We start from the raw sequence: 15,781 nt of genomic DNA on the forward strand, positions 1-15,781 counted from the left end.
CTAACTGCCTTTGACATGCAACTGTCAAAAATGTGAGTGTTGCATCAGTCTGATGTGTAAAGCACTATTTGCATGACACATGTAACTGTTACTGATGTTGTTGGCTATAAATACCATCTTAAATCAGTTACAAGGTCAGGCTTAAGATACTGTTTATTTGTCCATTAATGTCAAATCTCACTCCTGTAGGACCTCCATCCTGCAGTTTAGTTCCAACCTGCTCCAGCACAGCTGTCCAGAACTCCCTAGTAATCCTGAAGACTTTATTAGATGGTTCAGGTAAGTTTAATTAGGTTTACAGCTAGACTCTGCAGGAAGATGGCCTTTTATGAGCAGGGTTTAACACCACTGACTTGCCCTAGAATTGCAGTATACAGCAAGTCGACTCACTAGGTCAGAGCTGTACAAACCTGCTTCTGGAGGGCTACATTTCAGCAGAGTATAGCTCCAACCCAAATTAAACACATCTGAACAAGTTAATCAGCGCCTTTGGGATCACTAGAAACTTCTGGGCAGGTGTGTTGTACAGGACAGTGGTCCTCCAGGAGCAGAGTTTCACACCCAAGCCCAAAGTATACTTAGGCCATCCGCACACTGTCCTCGTGATGCAATTTTTGTCATCAGAAGTATACGAGGATGTCCGCGCAGTCACAAAAATTGGGCTGTACGTGGATGGTCTGCGTACAACAGTGCAGGCACAAGGTGAATGTTGAGACAGATCGAGTCAAGTAGGTGGTACTGTGCATGTGCCGAGCTTGTCCATTCGTGGTTGAGTATACTTTGAAAGCTGTGTGGCTGTGTGCGAGACGGAATGGAACATGGAAAGTGAAGTATACCTGTGGGGGCGTATTACAGAAAGATCCTAACTTTAAAAGCTTATCTTATCTGTTTGGTAACCATGGTAATTTCAGTTAGGACCACATTTAGGACAAAAGCTATTACAGAACAGCGTATGTGTTATCTTATCTTAACTACAGATAGGAAGGGGGTATTACAGAAACCTCCTAACTTGACAAAAAATCCTAAAAACTGTCTTAACTTTAGGACAACCCCACAGCTGTCCTAACTTCAAAATTATTTGAAAGCTAAAGGAAAAACCGCTTACAATTGCACTGTCCAACAATGGTATTACATTTATTAATAATTGAAAATGAAGAACGGAGATGTTTAATGGTAGAAAGACTCTTGGAGGACCCTGCAGATGTGTTACATTTTGATGACAAAACACTTATAAGTAATTACAGACTGCCGCGCAACATGACATTACAGTTAGCACAGGAACTGCAACCAGCATTACAGAGACCAACAAAGCGTCACGGAGCACCAGACGCACAGTTGTCGTGTCGCGCCGCGCCGCATCAGCTAAAGTCTGTCTACACTGGAAGCCACAAAGCCAAGTTGAAAATCATTTTAAATTTGTGTCAGCACGTCATAAATAGAACGCGGCATCAGTTTACTGTCGGGGATTTGTCGTGTCATGCCGCATCCAAGACAGGATCACTGATTATAACGAGTTCTTGTATTTTATTGCGTCGCGCCGCTCGCGTCCGGTGTAGACACGATGTAAGTTAATGTTGCTTTCTGATGCTGCGTTTGAATTTTCATGCCACATTATTTGAAATTAGCGCGGGCCAAATGTTTTTCTCTCACGGGCCGCCTATTGAGGAATCCTGCTCTAAACTATTGGGGGACCCTTTTACATTTCTATAAGCTTACAATTAACAACAGAGCCCAAACTTAAATTCAATTACTATTTATTTTTTAAATATAATAATCATCCCTCAACTTAAAAAAAGTATGCAAACATGTAAGTTGCACATAATGCAGTTTTTAAACTTCTAAATTATACAATTTCTATTTGTTGTTGAAATATATTCAGTTGCACAGTGGCTGTCGTAACTTGTTTCTTAACAGATTTATTTGAGCATACATTAATTAAGACATCACTAACAGGTAAAGTAAAATATAATAAGTATATAGTCTAATATTTCACAAAATTATCTTCTCTAGACTTAATTTCTCTAGCGAACTAACTAGCTGCAGACACTGATGACTTGCCTGAGGTAAATGAAATGCTATGTGACATTTTGTTACAGCTGTCCTAACTTCAAAATTATTTGAAAGCTAATGGAAAAAACACTTACAGTTGCGCTGTCCAACAATGGTATTAAATTTATTAAAACAGAGATGATTAATGGTAGAAAGACTCTTGGAGGACCCTGAAGATGTGTTACATTTTGATGACAAAACACTTATAAGTAATTACGTTATAGTGCAAGTGACTAATGTCTTACACACCGTGTCTACACTGGATGCGCGCGGCATGACAAAATACTATAGAACTCATTATAATCAGTGATGCTGTCTACACTGGCTGCGGCGCGACACGACAAATCCCCGACAGTAAACTGTTGCTGCATTCTATTTATGACGTGCTGACACAAATTTCAAATGATTTTGAACGGTCGCTTTGTTGCGTCCAGTGTAGACAGACTTTAGATGTTGCGTCGCGGCGCGACACGACAACTGTCGCGTCTGGTGTAGACACGGTGTTACGTTTTTTTGCAAAAGGTGATTTTCAAAGTGAAGTAGCTTCTATTATTTTGTTTACCTCATCAGCAGCTTGTGCAGTGTTGGTTGCTTAGTAACAGACCTGAGAGTGGATTGTCGAGCTTGATAATGCAATTTAAGATTTCCAAACTAGAGATAGGATACGATTTTGTAAGATAGGATAAGAATCCCAAATCAAGTTAAGATTTGCTTTTGTAATACGAATTTCTGAAAAATCTTAACTTAACATATCACGTCTTAAGTAAAGACCTAAGATAGGAAACTTTCTGTAATACGCCCCCTGGGCCTTAAGTTGCCCCAGAGTTTCAGTAGGCAGGAGACCAGTGTTTCCCAAGCCTGTTCGTGGAGACATAGTATAACTCTTCCTAATCAAACAGATCTGATTCAGCTTATCAGCTCATTAGTAGAGACTCCTAGACCTGAAATGGATGGGTCAGTTAAAGGAGACATCCAAAATGTGTACTGTTGGTGTGCCTCCAGGAACAAGGTTGGGAAACACTGCAGTAGACAGCAAGTCAACTCACTAGGTCAGGGGTTTCCAGTCCTGCTCCTGGAGGGCCACCTTCCAGCAGACTTTAGCTCCAACCTGAATTAAACACATCTGAACAAGCTTATCGAGGTCTTTAGTATCAATTCCTAGCAGGTGTGTTGGAGCTAAACTCTGCAGAACAGTGATCCTCCAGGAGTATGGTTTGATACCCCTGAGTTGCCCCAGAGTTTCAGTAAGCAGGAGACCATTGTTTCCCAAACAAGTTCAATGGAGACACAGTACACATTTTTGAACTCTTCCTAACCAAACACACCCGATTCAACTCATCAGCTCATTAATAGAGACTCCTATACCTGAAATGGATGGATCAGATAAAGGAGACATCCAAAATGCTTACTGTTGGTGTGCCTCCAGAAACAGGGTTGGGAAACACTGCAGTAGACAGTGAATTGATTCACTGGATCAGGGTGACCTATCCTCCAACTGGAGGGTCCTGCAGAGTTTAGCCCCAATCCGAATTAAACATCCGAACAAACGAATCAAGGTCTTTAGGATTACTAGAAACTTCTGGGCAGGTGTGTTGGAGCTAAACTCTGCACAACAGTGATCCTGCAGGAGCAGGGTTTGACACCCTTGAGCTGAGCAGGAGACACAGTACACATTTTCAAACTCTTCATAATAAACACATCTGATTCAACTCATCAGCTTGTTAGTAGAGACTCCTAGACTTGACATGTATGAAACAGATAAGGGAGACATCCTAAATGTATATTGTTGGTGTGCCTCCAGGAACAGGTTTGGGAAACACTGAAGTAGACCGTGAATTGATTAACTAGGTAAAGAACGTCTAGTCCTGCTCCTGGAAGGCAACTGTCTTGCAGAGTTTAGCTCCAAGCCCAAATTAAACACAACTGAACCAACCAATTTCAGTCAGGATTACTCTAAATGTTTGGTCAGGTGTATTGGAGCTAAACTCTGCATGAGTGGCCTTCCAGGAGCTGAATTGAGCACCCCTGCACTAGGTTTTGAGACACATCCACCTTGTTGCATCTCATCAGGCAGTCATAGGAATGCAAAAAAGTATAAACATCTGTTTTTCAGAGGTCGACACCTCTGGCGTCCCCAACCTGTCCCCTCAGTACAAAGCAGGTATGGTGTGTTCAATTACACAGCGTCTGCAGTGCTGTCGGACCAATCGAAGTGCCTCAGGTGGCACCTCACACTCCTGTACATTTAGTAACTGCAACTCGGGACATCCTGCTGCTAGCGCCATGAGCCCTCTCCCTGTCAAACTCTCGCAGCCTCTCAGACTCAGCCTTCGTAGCCCTTCACAACAGCGTGCTAACACCTCCAACCCGGTGTCTGACACCAGCGGGCAGCGGCCAACATCTATAGACCGCAATCGGGGGCAATTGCGAGCTAAGTGGCTCAAACCCTGGTCCGTCAACCCCTCACATCCCCGTGCATTCAGGTAGCGGAGCCGCGGACAGTAGCACGCTACATAACGCAGTCCAACGTCTGTTATACGCATACAGTGTGCCACACTCAGATAGCGTAGGCGGCCCTCCAGGCGAGCGACCTCACGTAAGCCAAAGTCTCCAATCAGAGGGCAGTCGCTAAGGCTAAGCTCACGTAAAGCGGTGCAGTGCAGTGCTAGCTGTCGCAGGGCCTCGTCTGTTAGGTGGCTGCAGCGCCGCAGGTAGAGGTGTGTGAGACGTGGACAATGAAAGGCAATGGTCCTCAAGCCTTTGTCCTCCAGTGATACACAGTCTGTCATGTCCAGGTATCGCAGGCCGATCTGCTGTCCATGTAGAGGTGTGAGCTGTTGAGACGCCTCCTCCGTCAGGCTGATACAGGTCACTTTAAGGCAGCCTTAGGGAAAGGGTGGGGATATTATCATTATTATAGTTTATGACAAGAAAAGTACAGTTCATAAGGACAAACTGTGAATATCTGGTTAAGTCTGACCCCACGCATCACCGTTACCGGGTTCAAAAAGATCCAAAAAGCAAACAACAAAGGGTGCAAAGGTATAAACAAAGGTATAAAGTATTCTCAACTGGAATGGACTAGAGTCTTGGACCCTGAAACAGTATTCGCTATGTCACGACTTAAAGGAACACACCACTATTTTTTAAAATAGGCTCATTTTCCAACTCCCCTAGACTTAAACAGTTGAGTTTTACCATTTTCTAATCCATTCAGCCGATCCCCGGGTCTGGCGGTAGCACATTTAGCTGTAGCTTAGCATAGATCATTGAATCTGATTAGACCGTTAGCATCTCGCTCAAAAATGACAAAAGATGTTTCTATATTGTTCCTATTTAAAACTTGACTCTTCTGTAGTTACATCGTGTATTAAGACCGACGGAAAATGAAAAGTTGCGATTTTCTAGGCCGATATGGCTAGGAACTATACTCTCATTCCGGCGTAATAATCGTACTATCGATATGGCTAGAAACTATACTCTCATTCCGGCGTAATAATCGTACTATGGGTGCAGCAGGCGCAATGATATTACGTTTATGGCGTCAATGATATTATTAAATAGTGGAGTGTTCTTTTAACAAGTGGATTGACTTGACAAAGCCTTGCTTGACAATTAAAATAGGTTTAAATAAAGTACTAATGTAACGAAAGACGCGACAGATATTTTCTTCCATATTATGACATACTGTACATTCGAGTGAAACAGAATATCGAAAAATTTAAAATGTAGGGTAGGGACATGGTTCTGTCCATCAGTTGTTGATTGGAGATCTCAATGCAATTTTGTAGGCGATTGTAAGAAAGGGGTGGAGTTTAGGCAAACAAAATGATTGTAGTCTGACATTCATCACCAGAGAAAAGTCTGTCATTTCACTGGAAGTTATATTTTAATTGAAAAATATAAGCTCAAAACATTTTTTTGTTTGTCTTTAAATGCGTGGATGAATCGTTCAAAATAAGATCAATAAGATGCATTTAGAAAATAGAATTTCCATTTCATGTTGACTTTAAAGATTATAGACCTCAAGTACAGATTTCTGGGTGGCTGCTAAGATGTTGGGTGGATGCTAAGGTGTTTCTAGGCTTGAAGCCAGTTATTATGCTAAATGAATACTTATAGCAATAGTTATAAGCTGTATTCTGTCCACTGTACAGTTTAAGCTATGTTCTGTCCACATACCCATTCTGACCTTTCAAGACAGGGACACATTATTTACTCTTATAAATTCCTGTCTTATATAAAACCATCAGACCATTTCTTGTTTTTTAAGATGTCTTTAAACATACGTATGAACATCAGTTCCTGTTGTTTTGATCCTTTTTCAAGCAATAAATCAAAAGCCTGCACTAGAACTGCATAGACCGCTGAGAAAAAGGAAATGTCACATGGGAAACAGGAAAACAGTCAAATAAAATGACGATACATCAGGTTTTCAAATCGAGGTGAATGAATTAAATAGAGTGACTATAGGCCAAATAAAATAGAACAAAACTGAGAAAAATAATAAAGAAATGAAATCCAGAAACCTCATCCAGGCAGTATCTGTTTTCGCTCCTATTACAGTTATACTACCTGCTTTTAAAAGTAAACATAACCACCAGAGATTTAGGATACTTTTGCAATAAAGGGCGTATTACTTGTGGAAAGCAGAACGCATGCTGTGCCCTCTGCATGATGAATAACGGTACAGTGTGTGACTCGTACAATGAACTCAGCAGACAGACTCTTACTCTTTGGTTGAGGTTAGCAGTCCATCTTTCAAAATCGAGCAGACCTCACCTTCCCCCAGAAAAAGACTGAAAGACTGGCGGCAATTCCTAGAGCTCATAATGTTTTTCCCAGCCTTCCCAGAAAAACTTCACCACTTTGAATTACTCCCTGAATAAATCCACAACCAAACATGGTATTCTGATGCTTAATGGCAGCTAATTCATCACAAGAGCTCTTGAAAATTATCAAGACGTAACATGTTTTACTCGTTTTCCAGGTAATGGATGTGCCATGCCAATACATACATTTGCAGTCCACCTGTGGCACAATTCAAAATAGAAGTTTGAAAATCTTAAAAATCTCTACAACAATGCATGGTATGGTGGTAAATAATATCTCACCTAAAAAATAAATAAATATTTATTGCAATTGGATGAATCTCATAAAGAAATCTTCAGAGGTCATATTTCACCCCAAAATCAAAAGACGAAAACAAATATAATTTGCATTAAGTTCCATGGATTTTTTGTTTGTTTGTTTGCTTGCACTGTGACATTTTTCATTTCAGTTTTTACCTGAATTCTCATTACCATAATGTAAATTCCCATAACCCAAAATTGAAACTAAAATAGGCTTCATTTTCTTATATAAAATATAATTTCTAAATTTCTCTTTTCAATTGGAGTGAAATATTTTCTTTTATCACATGTTCTTGGCGGGTTTCATGAGATTCACCCCAACACCTAAAGACAATAAAAAATATAAAATTGCATTAAAGTTGTCATGAACTGCCTTTTTTATTATTTTGTACTGTTCTCTGAGGTCCACTTATAACATTATGAAGATTTTTACGTCAAAAAGCTCGGGACGGATTGTAGACTCAGAAGTAAACACCACTGCTGTGATTGGCTAACAGTTGTGTATGTTTGACAGCTTACCGCCTTCATAGATGGACGCTGCTGTGATTTAGGATAAAAAACGCATAAATACTCAGTACATATCAAATGATCTGTAATAGACAAAGCAATAGTGATCACGTAATAAAAAGAGTTACTCACACTTGTGTGGTGCGACATTACTGTCAGATCCAGTATAGTCGCACAGCATCGTCTTTTAGTTTCAGTCTTTCTGAAAATCCTGCTTTACAAATCTTGTTTGTAAATGAATCCACAGTAAAATGAATTGAACAAAAGACCAAGTTCTCACTGACAAGGTCTGGATCTTCATTAAAAATAAGTTCATCCACTCTTTCCTAATGTTGAGATCAGAAAGAGCGCCATAGAAAGACACAGCTTTTTTTCACAACTTGGCACTGAACACATCTTGTTGTCTTCTGAGCATCTTTATCGTTTGGTTTCAGCATAGACCAGCGTTTGCCTCTCTCGTTATTTACACTACATGCATGAATCAGTGGGCGGGGCTAACCAGACAGTGATGTAGAATATGTGGGCGGAGCTAAACTGAGAGTGATGTAGAATCGGTGGGCGGGGCTAAACAGGCAGTGATGTGGAATCGGTGGGCGGGGCTAAACAGACAGTGATGTAGAATATGTGGGCGGAGCTAAACAGAGAATGATGTAGAATCGGTGGGCGGGGCTAAACAGGCAGTGATGTGGAATCGGTGGGCGGGGCTAAACAGACAGTGATGTAGAATATGTGGGCGGAGCTAAACAGAATGATGTAGAATCGGTGGGCGGGGCTAAACAGGCAGTGATGTAGAAGCAGGCGTTGATCTAAAATAACACATTCCACAACCTGTCGTTTTGGCAGATTGGCTTCAATATAAGCTGTTTGTAGACTAACGAGAAAGTTTTGAGCTCTGAAAATTACAGGATGTTTTTATAGTACAATGTCAGAAGATCAAGGGAAATTTGATTTCTCAGTTCATGAGCCCTTTAAGGAATTGTTGTTGTTTTTTCATTTCAATTTTCACCTGAATTCTCATTATCATAATGTAAATTCCCTGCTGAAAAGCCAAAGTTCCCATAACCCCTTTTCAAAACCATAATTATTTAACAATGCATATACAATACATATATATATATATATATATATATATATATAAAGAATAATGATGTAATATATCAATAACATAAAGATAATTAAAATACTTTAATTGTCATAAAATATGGTTTAAAAAAATGGTCCTAAAGTAGGCTTTATTTTCTTTATTTTCTTCTAATTGTCTCTTTTCAATTGGAGTGCAATATTTTCTTCTATCACATGTTCTTGATAGGTTTTATGAGATTCACCCAAAGGCATATGGCAAACCAACTGCAAAGTCTGCCAATATTACCTGATACGTCTAGATGTTCCAGATTGGGACATTGGGATATCACATCAAACACTACTTCGTTGGACACATTATAGCAGCCTGCAACCTCCAAACGCCGCAGTTCTGGACAGCACTGAGCGACCACACGTAGCCCACGATCCGACAGCCTGCGGCAGCCACTGGCCACAACCGTCTCCAGGGTCAGACAGACGTTGGGAGTGTCCTGACATAACCGATGGGTGAGCACTTTGAGGGCTCGGTCAGCGTTCAGCAGCTCTCCAGTCAGACGAATGGTATTCCAGAGCCGCGGGTCCCAGGCCAGGTTATACCAGCGGTGACACACTCGAGCGCAGCGGCACAGCTGAGGGGTGGACAGGTAAGACAGGACGTGTAGTAAAACAGGATCGGGCAGGATATCAATGAGGGTGGTGGGAGGAACTTTGGAAGGCCGTGAGCGAGTGCCTGGAGGCGGGTGAACCAGGGCAACTGTTTCCCCAGTGATGTTAAAAGATGTGGAAGACGTTTCATGGCCGTTTGGGACTGTTTGAGGGGAGACACAGGAAGGATTTGACTTCAGAATGAGGGCGGGAGTGGGAGTGCTAAGCGTCCTCATGCTCAAGTCCGAATCTGAAAGAACAAGAAACATCATAAATACTAGCCCCTCCCCCTCCGCTATGTAATTAAAGCTGTGACAGCTGAGTGTACAAAGTGTCCAAAATTCAACACTTCTTTTTATTGGTTATTTAAGTGCACTTTTCTTTATGGAATTTTCAGTGTGAATGAAAATTCACTCGCACTATTTATACTACAAAAAGGCATAGAATAGTGTGCAAGTACGCAAATTGGAAGACATGCCCCTCTACGTTACTGTGGTTACATGTGATAAGCCACACATCATGTTCTCAAGCAGTTAAAAATACATTGTGGAGCAAAGTACACTGACAACATGCTGACAGACAAGAGCAGCAGGTTACTTTTGATATGAAACAAAGTCTCAGCTTTCAAATTTGGTTACACTTTATTTCGATAGTCCACTTTAGACATTCTACTAACTATAAGTAACTTTGTAACTACATGTCAACTACATGTCAACTAATTCTCATTAATTTGCAACTACATGTCTACTAACTCTCAGAGTAGACTGTTAGGGTAGGTTTAGGGTTAGTAGAATAAGTTGACAAAGAAAGTGTTAGAAGATATTAAGCAGACAGTCTACTAATACTCTACTAACTGCTAGTTGACATGTAGTTGCAAAGTTACTTACTGTTAATAGAATGTCTAAAGTGGACTATCGAAATAAAGTGTTACCTCAAATTTTGTCATTTTTTAAAGAAATTCAAACAATAAATACCATTTTGTGGCTCTTTAATGTATCGTGACAGATCGCTTTAGCGCCTCAGTTCACATGGCACGTGAACCGATCATCTCGTCCTCTTTACCACTAGTTATAGCACAAAATAAACTTGAATGAACACATTTCAACGTGGAAAGACGTTAATACACACCATTTTTCAAGTTTAAATCCACAAAATTAATCTACCAACTCTGTCTGGTTTGTTTATCAGACTAAATGGCAGATTATGTGTTATGATTGGTCAGATGGCCTGTCAATCAAACTCCCGGCGAAAGGTGAATTATTTCAACTAGACATCAATGGGATTAAATGGAAAGCAAATGCATCTCAGATTTGAGAAAGTAAATTAGAAAAATAATGTAATTTACTGTATAAAGGTAAGAGAGAACCTGATTCTTGTTAGGAGAGAATCTGATAACGCATTCAATGTCTAGAAGCACAAAGGATCCCAAATATGGAAGCCATCAACTGGTTTGAGAAACGCGTTTAGCACAAATGGTATTAACTCAAGCGACACTCTTGGGCTCTTTGTTCTCAAAACTGTTTCTGATATCTCGTTATCGGACGCTGATAAAAGTGTCAAGTTTATCTCAAATGCACTGTGCGCACTTGAAGTGCTTGCCACGGTTGAGTCTGCATTAATGGTGAAGCTTTCATTCTTTGCAGATGTTTCACTGATTTGGAAAAGATCAAGAGAAAGACTGGGTGGTACGGTAGATAGCTTGAGAGTTCTCTGCTAGATCTCACCGTAACCATGGATTGCGACTGGGACCCCTTGCCTGTATTTTTATTTTCTATATGACATAAACTGGCTCTTAACTGGTTAAAAAAGGTTTAGCTCAAAATGCTGACCTATAAAACAAGGCACTACCAACACCAAAGTCCTGGGTTTGATTCCTAAGGAACACGTTTAGATTGAATGTGCTGTAATTGTTTTGTATAAAAGATTTAATATATCCCACAATGCACTGCATTCGACTTGACCTTCCATTTCCAAAGTGACATCAACCACAATTCTTAACATTTTTTTGACTTGGATTGACAAGATTTGAGGATATTTTTATACTAAATTAAACATTACACATTCATTATGCAAAATAACATAACAGTGGTAACTAGACGCCACTGACTAATTTAAGTTTACACATACTGAGATGACAACATGATAAATATAATGAGGTCATGTGACAACAATATACTACTCTTCAAAATGTTTGCTGCATCACATTTAAAGGGACAGTTTACCCAAACATTGTTTCTTTCTTCTGTTGAACACAAAAGAATTAACACATTTGCAGAATGTTAAACAGCTGAGGGTAGCCACTGACTTCCACTGATACTATGGAAGTCAATGGCTACCGTCAACTGTTTGGTTACCAACATTCTTCTGTGCTTTATACATTTATACATTTTACAGAAATTTCGCTAATGTGACTATACCATAATGCATACTACTTTGTTTTAAATTCATTGTTTACTGAATATTACGCTTTATTCATTCCACATAGTTTCAAAGTGAGCACATATTATGCATAAATAAACAGCAATATAATTTGTTACATAAATTATAAATCATAAAGTAACAGTGAAACGCTGTTATGCAACTGATATCTCGCCACTGACTTACAATTAATAGCAATCTTTTCTCCTTAGGTCAGTGTGGGGCTGAACAGTTTTACTGTGTGGGTTTGCGTTTAGGAAACTGGTTCATAAGCCAGTCATAAACTGAAAGATAATGAAGAGAAATATTAGGGGGGGAAAGCGTTTATAATAAGCTCTTGTCTTCCCTTCCTCTCTATTTCACCTCCTTGTCAAGCCTCCTCCACAAAAATGAGCACAAAGGATGAGAGAATGGGAGCAAAACATTCCCAAAGTCTGTCTTTTGGATTCATGGATTCCCATCCCTAAACTCTCGATTAATAGCTCTGCTAAGCTTCAGGATGGTTCTTCTGAGGAAGTGAGGGTTTATGTGTAATGATGCTTTCTGTACAGGAAGTTTTCTTTAGGAAGGAACTTCGGTGGCTCAGATCCTGACATGATGGATTAGTTTAAACAGAATTTTCCTCTGCAAGCCCCTTTTTGCATGCAAGATTGCATTTATAAACGCTACATTAACAGTCTTCAGTGCTAAAATGAATTAAACACCATCACACAAAAGATGTAATAAACTCAAATGTATATATGAAATACAGAGTTCTGGCATGAAACTCTAGATGGCGCGGTCCGATAGGTCTAGCTCAATCTGACCTGGTGACATCATTGTCACATGGCAGCTGATTCGTTCTCTCCTGTATCGGTAGCCAATGAGCTCGCTGCTCAATATTCAAATACTTGGCTTTTGTTTGCTGTAGCAGTTGGCAGCGCACTTCAGAAACCCTCCACCTTCCCCAGCTCCACCTGTATAGATCTGCTACGAGGTGATTCATGTACGCTATATGGGGGTTAGTTCATGTATGTTATATTTGCAGCAGCAGTATTTCTTACATGCTCAAAGCAGCATGTTGTGGATGTATTGGCAGTAGCAAGTCTCAGTACTGCCGCAGCAGCAGTGTAGCAGATCTATTCCGCCAAGACCAGATACATTAACATTGTCATGTACATTACCATGCCAATCCCTTTGAGAGTTGTCATGACAGAATTACATTTCTTAATGTATTTTTAACCATTTTAATGAATAAAATGCCAATCAGATGCCATTGGTTATAATAAAAGTGGAGTTTAATGTACTGGCTGGTCTTCAGATGAATTACTTTACGACTCTAATTCTCTGTGTATGCTTTTGCTCCAGACAGTGAGACAGTGGTCATCCACATGCCTGTCATCCCACAGTGATTTACTGCATATACAGGGACAGACAAACTCCTTCCCTTCTTCCTCATGTGAGAATGAATGACACACAAAGCCCTCTGCTGCGTAGATTTGTGCATTTGTGCTTTTGTGCATTTTTTACATGTGTGTGTGCGTTTCTGTGTGCGTGTGTGTGTGTGTGTGTGTGTGTGTGTGTGTGTGTAGTAAGTCAAGGAGATTTGTGTTCTAGACTTGACCTGAGATCAGTTTGACTCACGGCCAGGTCATGATGACATACACAGACTCTCACTCTCGAGGGAGCTAAATGTCTTCGGCATGACAGAAGACAGCTACGCGAAACCCCTCCAGACCCTCAGGCGGAGCCACGTTCCACACCACTACGAGACTGATCCAAGACAAATAAAAACAAACTGGGTTCAAATCACAGAATCAATCCAATATGCCTCATCAAGTTTAAAGTGTTCTTCTCTGCCAGTCAAACGAGGACACATAGGCCAGAAACCTAGATGCATGCATGCTGTCTATTTCTATTTCCAATCTATTTCACCACTAAATTCCACATCAATAGCAAGAACTTTGGATGCTCATTTCATTTGACTCATCACATCATTTCCTGTCTAAATACATGGCCACAATTAGGGCTGACTCCATATCAGATTTTCACTACACAATTATCTTTCACGTAAACAATATTATCGTGATATCTAAGTAAATAATAACTTCAAAAGTGTCAAATTCATATTTAACTTTGTTTAATTCGTGTTTTCTCTTGTTTTGGCCAGTAACTCACACTGAAATTTTGAGTGTAGGGAGGTTTAGATAGAGTTTGTAACCATAAATTTACAAAAGTGTGCAAAAAAAACTTACTAGTACTGCACATCCTGCAGACTGGGTGTCCAACATCTTATCTTTTTAGACTCTGGCGAGCAAACTTTTTTTGAGTCTGAATAAATATCTCACTTTCGTCTGTCATCTCCTCGACATGATTTTGTGTGGCAGTAGCTATATATATATATATATATATACAGTGCTGATTGAAAGTTTGTGAACCCTTTAGAAAGTTCTATATTTCTGCATAAATATCACCCAAAACATAATCAGATTTTCGCGCAAGTATTGAATTTTCAAATTGCACATACATTTTCCCACATAAATGTGAATATACAAACTTTGTTCAAATATATTTATACACACACAGTACCATATTTTAACACATGTACGTCTGCATATTATGAACTGTATTATTGAATATAAATATATATATATATATATATATATATAATAAACATACACATGAGTATATGTATTGTCAAAATTTTTTTCAATATATGAAAAGCGGCAATTCCTTATGTATTATTCAGTATATTATTCTGTGTATTTTCAATATTTATTGTTAAAGTAGATGTTATTTTTCAAGTAACTAAAAAAAAAAAAATCTGTATTTGTGTATTCCAAGTCATACAATATTTGAGTGAATAACAATGACATTAATTACAATACATTTTCCCTTCATCAATTACATCAGAGATCATTGATTCCTGCTGACCATAGAAGAAGACAGTATAGACTAATTCTGACTACAGCGCCTCCTGTGGCAATACTGAGAATGCAGCACACACTCAACCATGAAAGACCTAATATAGTGTCTGTTTTAACATGATGACTATCATAATCTATTCCAGCATCTCAACTATTAGCTCATATTAAAATGTTTCTTTTGGAAAGACCGAATAAATGGAGACTAAAACAGCTGGCACAATGATACTGATGCATTCATTTCTTCTGATTATTATTCCAGTACTGCGTCTGTGACAACTGTGGTATTTGTGGAACGGCTCCCACTTTTGCTCTATAAATACACTCAGGCCGAGCTGTTTGCATTAATCAATATATTAAACCATGGCCTGTTTTGATTGTGCAACTGCTGGCTGTCTAACAGCACTAAAAATCCACTGCAGGACAAGTTGACAGACCGAGTAAACAGATTTTACAGAAGGGGCTGTGAATTACTTCTCCTGTGACCTTCAGTACAGGCTTTCAGAGCGGCCACAACCGGCAGCGGCTCACAGATTCAATCAGCTTCAGGCTTAAAGAGAAAAACACAGTGAAAGATGAAGGATTTGAGAACGGCACCGAGGGAATTCGCTGCTAGATCCCCTGCTTTGCTCTGCAACCGAACCGGCGGTTCTGGGTGGTCCATTCATATCGCGGTTCCCTAGGGATGCATAGCATGCAATACAGTCAGTATCTATGGATTTGGTGCACACAGCTGGAACGAGTCCCTGGTTCGCACTGTTGGTGTAATGGGTCATTACCAAACTGCCCATCAAATATCCCAACCAACCACTCAAAGACTGACTCAGCTCACTGCAGAGCACTGGCTTTCATACTTGAGATTCCTGTACAAAAACCATGATGATGACCATCAGTCCCACAAGCCCATGTGTTTATTCAAGCACTCTATAAACAATGGAGCAGACTTTGGCTAGTATCCAGTGTTTATGGATGTGTCCTTTGTTTAGGCAATGTATTGACCCCAAGCTTATTCGGGATGTCCGTGGAGCGCTGATGCTAAATGAACCG

The 15,781-nt window shown here is 39.9% G+C and overlaps 1 protein-coding gene across 1 annotated transcript in view; it reads right to left on the reverse strand.

Annotated features, from left to right (window-relative positions):
* Positions 1-2,824: 2,824 nt before the first annotated feature.
* Positions 2,825-15,781, reverse strand: part of LOC107655697 (F-box/LRR-repeat protein 7-like) — a 37,806-nt gene continuing 24,849 nt past the window's right edge. Inside the window, exons 3-4 of the mRNA XM_016443272.1 lie at positions 9,058-9,663; positions 2,825-4,933 (exon numbers count right to left, since the gene is read on the reverse strand). Of these exons, the coding sequence (XP_016298758.1) occupies positions 4,197-4,933; positions 9,058-9,663 (1,343 nt within the window). The 3' untranslated portion in view covers positions 2,825-4,196. The remainder of the gene's footprint in view (positions 4,934-9,057; positions 9,664-15,781) is intronic.

Source organism: Sinocyclocheilus anshuiensis, unplaced genomic scaffold (genome assembly GCF_001515605.1).
Source record: "Sinocyclocheilus anshuiensis isolate Anshui unplaced genomic scaffold, SAMN03320099.WGS_v1.1 scaffold631, whole genome shotgun sequence".
In the NCBI taxonomy this organism is placed as follows: Eukaryota; Metazoa; Chordata; class Actinopteri; order Cypriniformes; family Cyprinidae; genus Sinocyclocheilus; species Sinocyclocheilus anshuiensis.